This window comes from Siphateles boraxobius, unplaced genomic scaffold, assembly GCF_051911475.1.
Source record: "Siphateles boraxobius isolate OS27281-9 unplaced genomic scaffold, OSU_SipBor_1 31, whole genome shotgun sequence".
NCBI lineage: Eukaryota > Metazoa > Chordata > Actinopteri > Cypriniformes > Leuciscidae > Siphateles > Siphateles boraxobius.
The window spans coordinates 3,370,915-3,386,997 of record NW_027508931.1 but is presented as its reverse complement, the minus strand read 5'-3'; the positions used below and the strand labels follow the sequence as shown (position 1 = coordinate 3,386,997).

The following is a 16,083-nucleotide window of genomic DNA, read 5'->3' as shown; positions in this document are numbered from 1 at the left end:
GTACTCAGATAATAAGAAGCTCTCATAATAGCCATCTGATGCAATCACAACATTTACAGTAAACCGGGTGAAAAAAAATCCAAAGATTGTTTCTCAGTGCGCCTGCGCAGTGCGTGGGGCTTCAGGACAGGCTCCACGTCTGAACACGAGCTCGTACCAGCCAATCACAGGCGGCCACAGTGTGTTTGGAAACAACACACGCAAATACTTCATGGCTTATGAGCAGCCCGAAACTTCTTAATCAGGAACCTACCTTTCCTTTTCGTGTATTGTCCTTTTGACCAAATCGAGTCGTGAAGTCTTAGAAAATTACTGTAGATATTTTGTGCGATTATTAATATAGTTCTAGTAGGTTAGATTGCGAAGGAAAAATGGAAAGTTCTAAGGTCTCGGATAAAGAGACTATCTCGCTGGTTATTAAAACGCCAAATCAGTTTCACGGTGATCAGCTGATCGAGGGAGTGCGCGTGGACTGGACCGTAAAAGACCTCAAATGTCACCTCTCCGAGGTTTATCCCAACAACCCGGTAGGTTTGGATTGGTTTCTTATTCTATGGGTATCGGGTTACATCTAGCGAGTCGGAAGCATTCCTCAACAACATAACGTTACAACACCCATCTAGCATGGCTGAGCAATGCAGGAAATATCTTAACGTTACTGTCAATAAATCATTTGCACTCTATAAACAGAAGATGAATTTCCACCCCAATTGGTCTCTGCTTTTATAATGTTAGTAAATTAATCATTTATCACACCATTCCTCTACTGTGTAGTTATTTTGACATTATACGTAAGCAACTTCAGTAACGGTAGGTACGTTACACGTGAAATTTGTTGTATGTTTTTACTTCTCACAAACATCTGTCATTTGAACCATTAGTTTAATATCATTGTGCAAAAACAGACGGCTACACTTTATTTTAAGGTGACGTAGTTACATTGTATTCCCTTAAATAAGTATTTAGTAATATTAATTAACTACATGTACTTACTATAGAGTTATGGTTTGGTTTTGGGTTAGTTACTTGTAATTATGCATAATTTACTGTTATTACTGTAGTAACGTGTAACTACGTCACCTTGAAATAAAGTGTTTCAAAACGGCCTTTCTAGGTACTTTCTGACTTTTGGACTCATTTTCTTTTAGGCTGAGAAAGACCAGAGACTCATTTACTCAGGCAAGCTGCTTCAGGACAACCTGCTTGTGAGAGATGTTTTCTCAAAGGTGAGGGACTTTACCATCTATAGGGTGCTTTTTGTGTTTATTTCAGGGTTGACAGGTGACTGCAACAGACATGTACACATGGGTTGTTTACATGGGTACACTTGTTTACTTTCTACAGTATTTTATTTTATCTTTACCTGCTTCCAACTATGAAATTTAAAAAACAATTTTTGAATACCAGATATTTGTTAATATTTAATATTTATATTTGAAAATTATCATTTAAAATGATACAATTGTTTGTATTATTTGTATTTTATGTGTATTATATATTTAAATTATATTATTGTAATAATATTATTTTATTATTAAACAAATACAAATTTTAACTAATTATTTGCAGGCTGTTTGTATAAATTACCAGTAGGAGCATCCAGAAATATCTATCAAAAATAATTGTAAGCATTATTTATGGCAGAATTTACAGTAGAAATAAAGCATGGCCATGTCCCTGAAACTACAGAAAGGATTCAATGTATAAATTTAGCTATCCTGAAAGGCAGGGGTGTTGGCAAAACAGTGATAGTTTTGTCATTGTTTATGTCAAGGCAACAACAACAAAATAATAATAATAACGGGTGGACACACAGACATGTGGTCGAATAAGTCTAACTTAAAAGCTGCTCAGAGAAACAACACTTAGCAGCCTCTCAAGCGAGTTGTGAATTTGAAAAAAGTACATTTGTAAGTACAAGCCGGTCACCTGATAGACTTCCATGCCGTCAAAGCGTGACACAGAGATAAAAAACAATGTGATAGTCTCATGGTTTATCCAATCTCTCAAAGCTTTCTCTTTCACATAATGATAGTTCCTCAAATGGCATCTTAACTCTTCTTTATGTCAAAATATTGAAAAAAAACTTTTTCTGCAGGTTCCTCCAGATACCAAGCCCACGCTTCACCTAGTGTGTGCTGTGAGACCACAACCTGGTGCCCAGCTAGGAGCAAGACCCAAAGTATGTTTTTCCCATCTACTGTTTATATTACGCTTTCACCATGTGATAAGATTTAGTGCTACATGTAAAAACAGACATTCTGTTTATTTATAAGTTTCATGTCCTGAATTTATATTACGGTTCAGATGTGGCAGTTTACTGTCTCTCAGAGTAATGCTGTGCTTGTTCAGTTGGGTGGAGATTTCACCACACAGCTGCTTACTTCCTGTTCCTTTCTAACATCCTTGTTTGCATAAACCAAATGTTGTAGCAAATTTCACATGAAGTTTCATAGTGTCTCATGCACCTGTTCTGGTTTTCCTGCTTAAAACTCAAATGTGTTTCTCTCAAATCTTTGGTGTAGGTGACATCAACACAGCAGCAGAGTTCCCAGCCCTCCCCACTAACTGCTACCCAGAGCTCAGAGTCTCCAGGACCATCCGTGACCTCTACGGATGGCCTTAGACAGCGAGGTCATGGCGCCTGGCCTGGCACCAGTGCTGACACATCTACGTGAGTTCTTGTCTTTTGTCAAATTGAGTTTCAGTGTTGGAAGTAAGTATTAAAGGTGTATGATTGTTAATGTGTAAGTTGAATGTAATGTTAATGTTTGTCCTTCATTTACAGGCCTGTAACAGCAACGATGACCCACCCAGCCTTCCCCACATACTCCCTTTACAGTCCACAACAGCTTTTGTGGTTGCAGCAAATGTATGCCCGCCAATACTACATGCAATAGTAAGTACACCCTATATAGGCATATTACAATGTTGGCACGATTTAGGTAAAAAAAAACATTTAATTGCACACATTTTCCTTCCTTATCAAAATTGCGATTGCAAAATGAGATTTAAAAAAAAAAGAAAAGGAAAAAAGCTCCAGGTTTGCATGTTTTTAGGGCTTCACAATTTTGCCAATTTTTATTATCATCAAAGTGTCCTCACCTCTATATGCTTTTTCGAATTTTACATTTCATGCAATGTGTAATATAGCTGTTTCTGAACATAAAATGTCAGCAAAGTTTTAAAGATCAGATTGTATCTTAAAAGAAAGAATCGATTCTGAACTGCTGAAACGAGTCCTCAACAATTCCAGTCTCACCTCCTGTTACATACCTACATAACAATTTAACAAAGTTAGAAGTTACATAATGCCAGCCTATAGTCTTCATTTGCTGACCGTGAACAACGTGTTGTCAACATGTCGAGAAGACGAGTTTTAGCGCTTTCCACTTTGCATGCAGTGATAAGGACTCACACTGGAATTGGTACGGAAAAACCGATGTCATTTTGCTTCCGGAGCTAAAGTTCATATGGTGATAAGCTGTAGACCAATTACAACAGACTGGGAGCCGTCTGACTATTTAGAGCGGAGTATGTTCGCAGAAAGGAGGGGTTTAGAGAGACTGAATCTTCGAACAAACTGTTTTCAGACTCTTTGAGAAATGTGATATGCTATGTATATTATGAGAAAATGAAAGTGGTTTTGACCTTGGATGCATGTAAACCTATTTTAGGACACCTCCAAAACAAAATTATGAGCCTTTAAAATTGCATAATAGGGGCACTTTAAAGGCGCACTATGCAGGAATTCTGTTTTTCTCAAACAGCGACCCCTAGAGTCGCTGTAGAGTACTTGTATTTAACGTCACTGTCGTAAATACAACTCGCGCAGAGCCAGAGCGTCTCTGCACTCACGACCTCTGCACTTTATAATAATAAAGTAGGCTACCGCGTTAGATGGCTTATAACGGTTTTACATGATTGCAGCTAAATTACAAGTAAATAGCCAATAGCCTAGGCCTACTGTATAATTTCATTAGTGTTTTTTGAGTGTAATGTAAACATTACAAAATGCCAGATGACATCAATAAAGTTACATGTACGTCGCATTATTTCGTAACAATGTCCGTTATGAAGTCGTTAGACATGATTATTGCAATTTATCATAATAGTTTGCAAATTGCGCTCATTTACACTATTTACAACGTGTAGGCTTATTTATGTCCTGATAATTATGTGAGATATTGACAACTGTTTTCATGATAATCGCAGGAATCAACTTTAACAGTGAAAGCCTGAGCGAGTGGGACTCTTGTCCGGTTCCTCACGCTGTCAGATTCTCGTTTCCTTTTTCTAGACTCTTCCGACCACGACGGCCACCATTCAACCCGAAAAAAGTCATATAACCATTCCAATACCTCCGAAGCTGTTCAGTTAAGCTAAAAAAACGGCATAGTTCCCCTTTAAATGTATTATTACTATTAAATAAAAATATATGCAAGCTATGAAATATCTTATCTAGTAGTAATATTGAACAAAATTAAGAAAATTGAGAAAAATACAAAAACTAATATTTATGGCTGTCTTTATTTTCAAACATTATACCATCAAGCTTTTATTTTTGCATTAAAGCACAAGGAGCCCTTTAAACGTTTTAAAATGCACGATATAAGCGACCCAAACTCTCAGCACGTGCAGAGATAGAGTTCGTGTGGAGCAGCATTTACTGTGAAATGAGATGCTCTGAGACACTGAAAACACCCAGATCATGAGCAGCTCGCATGTAAAAGAACACCGTGGCAGAACACAGCTTCACTCTGAAACATGCAGCGAATATATTTATTTATTTAAATCACAGCCTTTGTGATTTGATAATCGCCATATCACGATTTTGGTTTAAGATTACTCTTGCAGCCACACTATATCCAGGCCTATCAGACTGTTGTACAACCTGTGAATGAAACGTCTGTTTGTTTCAGTCACGCTGCCATGACAGCTGCCGCCTCCGCTCCGATGGGCGCCCCTGCCGCTGCTTCCTCACTGCCTGTCGGCCCTCATCAAGCCGCTGTACCTGCAGCTTTACCCAATCAAGGTCCCATCGACAACCTGCCAGCCAATCAGAACGCCCCTGGTCCTGCGTTCATCAACCCAGAGGGAGCAAATCAGAATCTGAGAATGAATGCCCAGGGTGGCCCTGTGATGGAAGACGAGGAGGACATAAACCGCGACTGGCTGGATTGGGTGTACACAGCATCCCGATTGGGTGTCTTCCTGAGCATTGTGTACTACTACTCCAGCATGAGCCGCTTCGTCCTGGTCATGAGCAGCCTGGTTATTATGTACCTGTAAGTTTAAACTGAATGCCAAACATCTATTTTGTAAACATAATATTCAGAAACATGTGGTTGGTGTTTTCGAGTAATTTTTTCTGGTATTTTGGACTACACTGGTCACACTCTATGTTTTTAATTCACTAAAGAATCAGTTCATAAGAGTCATTTGTTTGGGAGTTGGAATACTCTGATTGTGCTGTATCTTTTTGATTCACAAAAAAAAAAATGAAATGCCTCATAAGAATCATTAATTCAGAAATCATTCAGTTTGGTAGCACTGTATGTTTAGTGTTGCTGCGGCCATGAATTATAGAGCAGGTATCTCTGTTTGTTTTAGTATGTTGTATTGGCCACGTCAGTGGAAGAATGCAAGTGTGAGATCCGTTAATAAACACAGATACACACTCAGTTAGATATGTTCAGGCTTTGAGCCATTCGTCAGTGTACAAACTATCACGCATGCATTCCTCAGCAGTATGAAAGGAATGAGTAGCTTATGCAAGCAAAAATTAGCAGAAGGACGCAGGACACATGACTGCTGATTGGTTGGTGGCATTCTGGGACTTATTTTGTTGAGCTCCAGCTGTTATAACTGATAACAATTAACTTCTGATACTTTATCTCTGCAAACGTGGCAGTTTGACTGCTCTGCAGACTAGTGCGTAGCACTCCAGCAATATTTAGCTTAATCTGATCTGTTCAATGTTATGGCCTTATCTTGACCAACCCTACCGTACAAACAGTTTGGGCGTCCTCTCGTGATTTAGTAATGTATGAATGAGCAAAGTTGAGGTGCTAATGGCTGACTATTTTAAAATAAATTGTGTAATTTTAATGGAAATTTAACTCCTGGAGGTCTGATTCCCTTTTTTAAGCTATTCTTATGGTTCTTCTTCTCTCTTTCAGACACACAGCAGGCTGGTTTCCTTTTAGACGGAGACCCCAAGCCAGGCCTCACAATCAGCCAGCACCAGAGGTCATACAGAACCAGCAGAACCAAAATGAGCTCAGACATCCAGAACCAGTGAGTCATAGTTTCTTTTTAAGAAAGAAAATAAGAACTAATTATACTTGGATAAGTGGCGTGTAGGCATGTGTGTGATTTAATAATTCTCATTTTGTCCCGAAGGTGCCGCCCCCTGCTGAAGTGGAGGATGCTGAAGTTGTTGAACCCGTCATGGTAGCAGTGCCTGTTACCCCAGTTAGACCACCCCTCCTATGGATAGCCTGGGTGTTTTTCAAAGCCTTTTTCGCTTCTTTGATACCTGAGGCTCCACAGGGCATTGCAAACTGATTTGGAAGCGTTTGGACTGAAACGACAAAACTGGACCCTAGAGACTCTTGGCTTGACCATTTAGACTGGACATTATACATGAAGGCTACAAGTACTAGAAATAGTAGCACTTTCCAGTCCTTTGCCTATGTGAACATTGGTTCGCACATTCTGTATAAACATGAACATGGAGTTGTAAATATTTCTGGACAGTTTTTGCTTAGCACTTTAGAGAACTACACCGGCTGGAATCAATGGTATCAGTCTCCTGGCCTGATCCTCTTATATAGGCTCCTGTCACCAGGGCTTCATTCTCTTGAAGTGCTCTACGATGAGTGATCCAAGGATTAAACTCATGGGATTATCTTATTATGGTTCTAGTATAATGGACAACGAAGGCCATACATTGATTTTGCATGAATAGATGGAGGGTGCTTGGGAGAATGCATTTGTGGCACTTTGAAGCTAATGGTGTTTATGCAAGTTAAATATGCTTACATGTGCTCTTTTTTAAATTGTATTCAACCTGTGAAATGAATATTGTTAATATTTATGAAGAAGGTTTGGTATGCGTTCAAGTAGTTTGAGCAGAATTAGCTATTTAAAGAGCACCAGTGTTTGCTGTTGACTTTGGGATGAAACAAAGGCGAATGAATTTCAATTTCAGTGACGTGCAATTTTGCATTTTCTTTGAACAAAGAAACTGCACTTTAGTACCTGCAAGAGTGGAGGACAGAAATTAGGACAGGTATGGTTCTGAGAGATTATAAAATACGTTTTTAATCTGGTATTTATCAACACTGTAGCATTGCTGTCATTTAATTGTATGTATAAAATAGCATTGTTTATTAACATTAATAAGATAAGCCTCTTTGTACCAGAAAATGAAAAAAGAAATAAACAACTTTGTTTCAATTTCATATTGAAATTCTTTGAAAAGTGTATTAGAAATGCGAGCTGCATTCTGTTTGTGTAGCATAGGTTTTCTCCTGTTTTGATTTTATTTATTTTTTTAAAAATTTAAATTTTTAAAATTGCTTTTTTTAAAATTCATTTTAGGTTTTACATTTAGGCACCTGCTACCAGTTTATGTAAAAGCACTTAAAAAAATGATTTCAGTCGGACTAATAAATAGTCATACAATAAATAATTAAATGTGAGGTATGAAAGTGACTATTTTGACTGATGTAAACCACTTCATTTAACCAGATTAACCAGATTATGAAAAATTAAAATAACGGACTCCTGTCTTTTGAACTTATTGATGTGTTGAGGTTGTAATCAGTGTGGGGGGTAATTGAGTTTTACATTTTTCAGTTATCATTTGTCAAGTATTTATGAGTGAGAGATAGTATTCAAAATTCTATGAATTGAGTAATTGTATTTTCTACTATATGGTTTTTGTCCAACTGAAATGGTATTATTTAGATTTTTGCAAGTTGCAGTACAATTAGCATCTGCGTTGTGTGTATTCTAAGCAAGAATGGCAAACTTTTTCTATTCTTTAAATATTTGATAGTGTGCTGTCATGTTGTCACACACTGGCTTGATTTTGATAATCCAGACAAAGATGCTTGACGCAGATGAACGGTAAAATCACATTTAATAAACATCAGGAACCATACATAAAGACACCAGCACAAAACTTCAACACAAGACAAAGAACTGAGGGATTAGATACACAGTGGCAATGAGGGAACTAAACAGGAAAAGGGAAACTAAAAACAGAACAGAAAGAACTTCAAACTAAGAGTCCCAAAATACATAGACCAAGATCGTGTCACATGTAGCCTATATTTGGACAGACCAATGAATACTATAGTGATGAATAGAATACTTAACAACACAGAAACTTATCATGGCCCGATTATAATATATATCCATAAGCATACCCAACTGTCTGTTGGCTTTCATCTGGTAAGCATCATAACTTGTTTTGTATGGCTTATTCCTTTCTAAAGCCACTTCCTGTGGACTGTGGTGATGACGTCCAGTCGTATTTCTATTATTTTTTCTACATAACTTTCCATTTCGGGGTGTCCTTTCTGCGCTTTACACCACCGCCTAAGAGCTTGTCCACCCCTCTGGACTTTGGCCCGTTCTTGTCCACTCTGTCCTATCTCTTATTTGTTTTGAACAGCAGAATGTCCAGAAAAACATTCCTGTGCACAGTTTACTGTCCTCCAATAACCTTGAGAAACATTTGTTAGTCGACCCCAGGGACAGTTGCATGTTCTCCTCTGTTCTCCAAAAGAGAGGCACTGCAAATCAAACATTACAAACCATGTCCACCCCCTCTTTCTTTGGGCCTACCTCTGAATCTGTCCCTCCTACTCAGATACTTGCTGGAAAAAAAACAGAGCTATTTTGAAAGAGAAGCCCTAATAACATTAAGAGAGAGAAGCTCATCTGTGTCCATTTAGACTTTGTTGAGATGGAGAGGAGTACAGCGTTGCTCCTTTTTCTCGCTCTGGTCAAAATAAGTAGTTGTTGTCTGGATCCTCCCTCTGCCTACAGGTTTACAGGAGCTGTTTGTAGACTTACCTATCCTGCAGCTGTAGTCCGTAAGTATTCTCTCAGTGATTCCTATATAGTCAGACCTTGATTGTAAGTGAGTATATGTTTTGATATTCATTATTTTGGAGCAGAATACATTCAAAGCAATCAGAGTGCAAAATAATGGTAATATAATTAAAGCAAGAAAGAAACAATGCCTAGAGTTTTAGTCAATACTAAGCTTGAGGTTTAGGTTGATTTTTAAGGTTAAGGATGTATTTTACACTTAAAATGGAAAAAACAGTGTAACTGTTCACTGAAAAAAAATTGGAGTAGGATTTACTTGAAAAAAGCTAGGCAACTTTTTCCACTAGAAAATGCTAGTAAATTTACAAAGATTTGCCAAGTAAAAACATAAACATATTCATCAGTAGCTTTAATTAGAATTCGTTAAGTTAAATTTTAGTTGGAATATGGAATTAAGTAAACTTTACTTAACCTAGTTAAGTGAAAGTAACAAAGAAAATAAGTAATGTTAACTTGGCTAGTAAAAGGTCGATTAATTTCAATTTAGTTGAAATTTACTTTGCCTTTGCATTACATTTCACTCAAACAATTTTATTGAAATATACCAGTCATTTATAGTAAGTGTTTTACTTAGAGTATCTAAGTAATTTAAACTTCAACATGTAAGATGTTAAGCATGATGTGAAAATGCAAAGACCTCAATACTTGGTAGACAATACACAATGACGGTAACATTTGATGGATCGTTTTTGTGTCATTTTGAGTAGAAAATTTACTCGAAATGTAACAAAATGGCAAGTTACTAAATCCTGACAACAAAAGCAATGATAAAACAGTGTAAATACTGCTGGCAACCAGTGAAAAATGAACCTCATTAATTATTCGAGGTCCCGTGCATGATGGGAACCCCAGTGTCAGAAAAGTTGAGTAATTTTTACTTAATTTTATTGAGTTGATATTTACGCTTCCATTTCTACTCGCTTGACTTAAGTACTGATATGGAATTTACTTTTTTTTTTTTTTATTCTTGCCTGAACTAACTTTTTCTTGTAAATTACATTGTTTTTTTTAAGTAGTATTTACCTTACCAAAAAATCATTTTTTACAGTGTTAGTGCTATCCAGATAGCAAAAAAGAGGGTATTTTGTTTAAAATGATAGTTTTATAAATAACTTCAAACATTATCAAGAGCCTCTTTTCTCAGGCAGAATAAATGATAGTATCCATTTTCAATAGATAGTTAGTGTACATGAAACAGGTGTCATGCTATGTAACATGCTATATTTCATTTAAAACAGTTGTATAATGTAGGTCTAGCTAGCCTCCGTTTTGTTTTACAATACTTTAAACGTCAAAAAGAAGTGACGTCACCTGACTTCGCTTAGAGCACCTTTAATTATAAAAGTTTTGCCTAAAATTCTGAGATTGCATTTGACTGTTTTTATTCATTTGAGGAATACTGAATGTTTTCGTGCAAGTGAGATGAGTAAATGCATGTTCACATTTAGTCTAGAACTAAAATAAACATCATGTTTACACAGCGCACACAACACATCACTTTATTTCTCTCAACATGGGGACAGGAGAGCTGTCAGTCAATAAATGTGAAAAAGTAACTAGTGTTACGTATTTGAAAAAGTACCTTAGATATTTTGTTGTAAATTGAAAAAGTAATCGGATTACGTATCTCAAGCTACTTGTAATGAGTTACCCCCAACATTGCTTATAATTATACATTTTGACCTAAAATATAACTAAACTAAGATCTAAACTAAAAAAACTTGTCCAGGGATTCTCAAAGTTTTTTTGGCAGCCGAACCACTTTAACTTAAAATATTTACTTGAAGTACCCCCTGAAATTTTATTCAATATTTCAATCATATAACAACACAGTCACTTGTTCATAGTTTGTTGATTAATGAATAAAATATTCAGGTTAAGAGATAAAATATTTAATGTTTTTATAGGATGTGTTTTAAATTGTTTGTTTTTTGAAAAATAAATTAATTTTAATTTTTTTATGATTTAATTCATTATTAGCTTCTCATCAACTCATAAACCCCATGCGAGTTTGGAAAACCCTTGACTAGAGAATAAATATATCTCTGCCTTGATTCCTCAGTGAATGAGAAGACTACTGAAGTCATACAGGCCGCTTTTCAGCATGCCAGATATCCCAGCGTGGAGGGAGAACGGTCAATTGGCTTTGGGACAGTGAAATACGGATTCCACAAGTAAGGAACTCCTGCACTTTCTTACATGTTATGTGGTGACATTCTGACACTCTTCTTTCCCACATCACCCACAGCTTAGAGATCCATAACCTTTCCATTGGAAATAGTGAGTTTGAGCTGAAAGAGAATGAAGGAATTGGGATCTCCATTTCAAACGTGTCTGCTGTATTCAAAGGGACCATCAACTATGGATATGGCAGCTGGCTGTGAGTGTTTCTATTTATTACCACATATCAGGATCAGGTTTCTGCAATAGCACAGCTGCGGTTTAACCCTTTGCTCTATTCTACATATGTTTTTGTAAAACAGTGGTCTTTTGTTTAACCTCTCAACACGCAAAGATTTCCTGTGGCAGATTATTGCTGTTCACATTGCTTCACTGAACAGCGTTCATTAGGGTACTTAGTCCAAAAGTGCTCCTATCTGGAGAAAGTTCTTCAAGGTTTCTTCCAGTCAGTGTGTAATAAAAAATTACATACACTTATATTTCAGTTACAGCATCACATTTCTGTTTTTTTAAGCCAAATCAGTGAAAATGATAAGGTACTCAGCCTTCAGAAAATGCGATCATGAACCTCAGGAAGACCGACTAAACGTTATATGAGCTCTTTTCTTTTCTTTTAGATTTTTATGAAGTTTGCAAAATTTTGGACATGTCTAAATAAAAATGTAAACCAATGGATTGTAATTTTTTAGAATTATTTCATAGAAATAAGCATTAAATGGACATCAAAAATGATCAGAAATGTGTGTATACCCTGTATATAGTATATTTCCCCAATAACTTAAAAGGATTGAATAGATTTTTAGTAATCTTACATTTTTTTGTATACATTTTAACATGGAATTTGTGCCTCTATTACTTGAAAGTCAAGAGACAACAAAGTATACCGTATTTGTGGCAAATACCATTTATTGTTGCTTAGTTTGTCTTTCTTTCTATCTATCACAACAGTTAAATCAATTTAAATTTGCATTGCCATGTTCTTTCTTAAACAGACTCAGCCTGAAACAGTCATTGGATTTTGAAGTTGAGTCGCAAATTGACCTGGTCATCAATCCAAAACTATGTAAGTCACATTTTGTTTAGACGGCACGGTTTGACATTACTTGCTTAATCCTGAATTGAAATTCCCTGTATTAGTTATTGTCTGAAAAGAGATGTGATTGTGTGTTTCAGACTGTGGAAAGGGCAAAGTGGCTGCAGACACATCAGACTGTTACCTCACATTTCACAAACTGAAGCTGCTCCTGCAGGGAGACAGAGAGTGAGTTCGACATTTCACATTACTGAGAGACACAAGTGATCAGACCATGCAACGATACAAACAACCTTTAGATCTGGGTTTTGATTTATATCTAGGTCAAAGTCTTTGGATATGAGTAAAGAGCACTTCCTTGATTATTTGATCATATTTCCACCCTTAAGCACTGCTAATTTGCAAGAACATTTAAATGAGTCTCATTTTGACTGTGTGCAGACCTGGATGGCTGAAAAGAATGTTCACAGACATTGTGACTTTCACAGTGAAGTTAGTAGTAAAGTCACAGGTAAGTGTGCCCAGTTTCCTGTTCCATATGATTTCCCTGCTAGCATGTTCTCAGAATTTTAGCTAACGTTCTAGCAAGGTTCTCAAACAAACATTATTCCAGGAAGATACATCAATAGAACTTTATTACCAGTTATCTGGTTATCAATTGTTATCAGGTTCTCAAAACATTAGCACAAAAAACATTACTTTTCCTTTATAACAGATCTGTAAGGAAATAAACAATGTGGCCAACATACTAGCAGACTTCATACAGGAGCAAGCAGGTAAAATTCAGAGCTCTCATAAGCCTTTATTGAATGTACCAGTCTTGTGTGAGTTTGTGGTTATGTGTTATGTGTATCTGCTCTGTATTATATGTGACATATCTCTCTGTGTGTGCAGAGCAGTTTATTAGTGATGGGAACATCGGCGTAGACATCTCTGTGACCTCTTCCCCCATCATCAAATCTAATTATATAGAATCATATCATAAGGTCTGATTATAAAGATTTTATTCTTAAAGATTTTGTTCCAACAAATGCATATCTTATTATGTGATTAATGTTGTTCTTCTGATGAACAGGGTTTGGTTATATTTAATAATGTGACCTCAGACCTCAACACCTCTGTGTTTAACCCCTCCCAATTGACGGAGAACCGCATGCTTTACTTCTGGATCTCCGATGGGCTTCTTGACCCCATAATGGGCGCCGCACACCATGATGGCCGATTTATTCGCAATATCTCTGGAACAGAACTCACAGTATGATATCATTCAGTATTAGATGTGTTTGGATTTGTATTGGTTTACCGCTATACGCAGCATTTGTGTGATGTAATGAATGCTTTTAAACTCCAGGGGGTGCTTTTGAGCAGATATGTTTTTACATCTAAAACATGAAAAAGGTAAAAGGACCTTTTTGCATTGAAAATCTTGTTTTAGGAAAATGGAAAAATCTATTTAAATTAAATTAATTTAAAATATATATATATATATTTATTTACATACAGTATATGTGTGTGTGTGTGTGTGTGAGTGTGTGTGTGTGTATAAATAATTTTATTTAATTTTTTTTTAAATGTTTTAGTTATTTTAGTAAATTAAGTTAAATGATAAATGTTGCTTTGCGAACTAGCTGAAATGAATTTTTTTTATATTAGTTAACGTTAATTTATTTTGGAGTAACAGTTTTTTTTATCACTTTAGTTTTAGTTAACTATATTAACCCTGCAATGATTTTTTTCTTGGCATATTCACGTGCATGTGTCTGTCTATTTTACAGGATCTGTTTCAGACAGAGCTGTCCTCAGCCAGGCCTGAATTATTGAGCAAGGTATACTAAAACACTCATTATGAATATTCAAACTGCACAAAGGGAAGGAAATGACTGCCATTTTAGAATGACTCAATGACTATACACTGCCATTGGAACATGCAAATAAATGTTTTCCTTTTGAAAAACACCAACTGTCATTTCGAACTAGAGCACCTGCGTGTTTTTGCAAGTGTGACGGCAGATTTTACATTCTCTTTAGTGGCTGTCCTCAGAGGGTCCAATGTTAAAGGTGAGGAGTGTGTCAGCTCCACACTTGCGGACCACCAAAGAGGGCACATCTGTCAGAGCTGTGGCGGGAGTCCAGCTCTTACTGGATAGTCAAGACGTGCCAGTACTTTATTTTGAGACGGTAAGCTAAAGCACATTAAGGAGGTAGATATAGATGACAAAAAAAATGCTTGTTATTGGGACAGTTTCACTATGTTGGGTTTATGTGCTTACAGGATGTGACAGTTGTTGTAAAAGCCTCATATGCAAAGAAGAAACTAATTCTGAAAGCGACTGCAGAGCAGTAAGTTATAAAGGAGATAGATTCTACACGATCACATTTTCAGTTTTATGTCCCTGATTTAAAGTTTTCTTTTCTGTTTTGTGACGATTGCAGTATCTCTATAGAAAAAGTCTCCACATCAGAAGGAGCCACTGAGGTGAGAATTAATTTATTCATTTATTTATTTCATACATCACCTATTTTATCATCATAAATGCTGTATGACCTCCTCAAAGGTGGCAGACAGCTTGAGAGTTTATCTACAGGAGGCTGTGGAAAAGATGGGAATCCCCAAAGTCGTATCATGTAAGTGTGGCCACCATAACCAAGCAATATAAATCATGTGTTTCTATATCTTTGCATCATATTTAATCTCTCCCCTCAGACCTGGAGCCAGAATTAACCGCTTTGATGGATGAACAGGGGCTTTATCTCTTTGACATCATCAATCCTGAAGTTTTACCTCAGGACGTGAGTATATTTTACTAGCAGATAATTATTAATCATAAGTCATCAGTCATAATGTATGATATCAAAGAAAAACACTTTGAACGGTTAAATTGTTGTCTTATTTTTTTAATTGTAAATGTACAGGGGTATGTGGTAGTCCAGCTGGATTTTGGTTTTCCTCAACACCTGCTGGTGGAATTCCTGAAAAGGACACTGGATTGACAGTCTTGTCTTCTCTTCCATTTTTCTCGCACAAAAAAAAAACACTCACAGACATGCACACATACATTACATACACACAAAAATATGATTGACTCTTTCTGGAATATTTGCTTGTATGTAAAGAAGTTTGATGTTTTGTGTAGCTGATCAATTTTGTAAATATGAAAATGTGAATCACAGTGATCTTGTTTTATTACATGTCCTTCTGGAAAATGATCTCATGACCTCCATAATGCAACTAAGAGATTGCATTACCATTATTAAAGATTTCCTGGTGCTGTCACGCCTGATTGTGTGTTGCAGGTTTCTGGTTAAACCTGTTCTTCTTCCGAAAGACATGGGCTATTATTTTACCAATTCTTAAAGGGATTGGTCACCCAAATATTAAACTTCTGTTATCATTTACTCTCTCTCATCTTGTTTCAAACACTCTTTCCTCTGTGGAACACAAAAGGAGACATCTTGAATAATACGCCAGTTTTCTTTAAATGAGTTTGTTTCTCAAGCACTGAGCCAGAAATCTCCATTTCAGTAGCACTTACATACACTAAATGTTGTACTGTGTACTTTTTTGCAGAGGGGTTTGTTCATTAATTATTTGCTCAGTTTATATAGCATGACATTTTATTCCTAAAAATCTTGAGTTTCTTCTGGCTTTTGACAGTATTTTCTGATTTATGGAGTGATAGATAGGCCTACCGTTGACTCTAATATGTCAACTAAATGAAACTGGCTTTTTAATTTTA

General features: G+C 36.4%; 2 protein-coding genes across 2 annotated transcripts; both read left to right on the top strand.

Annotated features, from left to right (window-relative positions):
• Window positions 1-98: 98 nt before the first annotated feature.
• herpud1 (homocysteine-inducible, endoplasmic reticulum stress-inducible, ubiquitin-like domain member 1) lies at window positions 99-7,464 on the top strand. The gene is made up of 8 exons (XM_077193362.1): window positions 99-527; window positions 1,149-1,226; window positions 2,099-2,182; window positions 2,526-2,674; window positions 2,789-2,899; window positions 4,923-5,288; window positions 6,183-6,300; window positions 6,406-7,464. The coding sequence occupies exons 1-8, from the start codon at window positions 372-374 to the stop codon at window positions 6,568-6,570; spliced, it is 1,227 nt and encodes a 408-aa protein (XP_077049477.1). The 5' UTR covers window positions 99-371; the 3' UTR covers window positions 6,571-7,464.
• Window positions 7,465-8,892: 1,428 nt separating this feature from the next.
• On the top strand, window positions 8,893-15,742 carry cetp (cholesteryl ester transfer protein, plasma). Its single transcript, XM_077193361.1, has 16 exons — window positions 8,893-9,113; window positions 11,195-11,306; window positions 11,381-11,512; window positions 12,306-12,376; window positions 12,487-12,574; window positions 12,788-12,857; window positions 13,062-13,122; window positions 13,241-13,332; window positions 13,422-13,601; window positions 14,122-14,172; window positions 14,375-14,524; window positions 14,619-14,686; window positions 14,780-14,822; window positions 14,902-14,971; window positions 15,051-15,136; window positions 15,260-15,742. The coding sequence occupies exons 1-16, from the start codon at window positions 8,984-8,986 to the stop codon at window positions 15,335-15,337; spliced, it is 1,482 nt and encodes a 493-aa protein (XP_077049476.1). The 5' UTR covers window positions 8,893-8,983; the 3' UTR covers window positions 15,338-15,742.
• The last annotated feature ends 341 nt before the right edge of the window (window positions 15,743-16,083 follow it).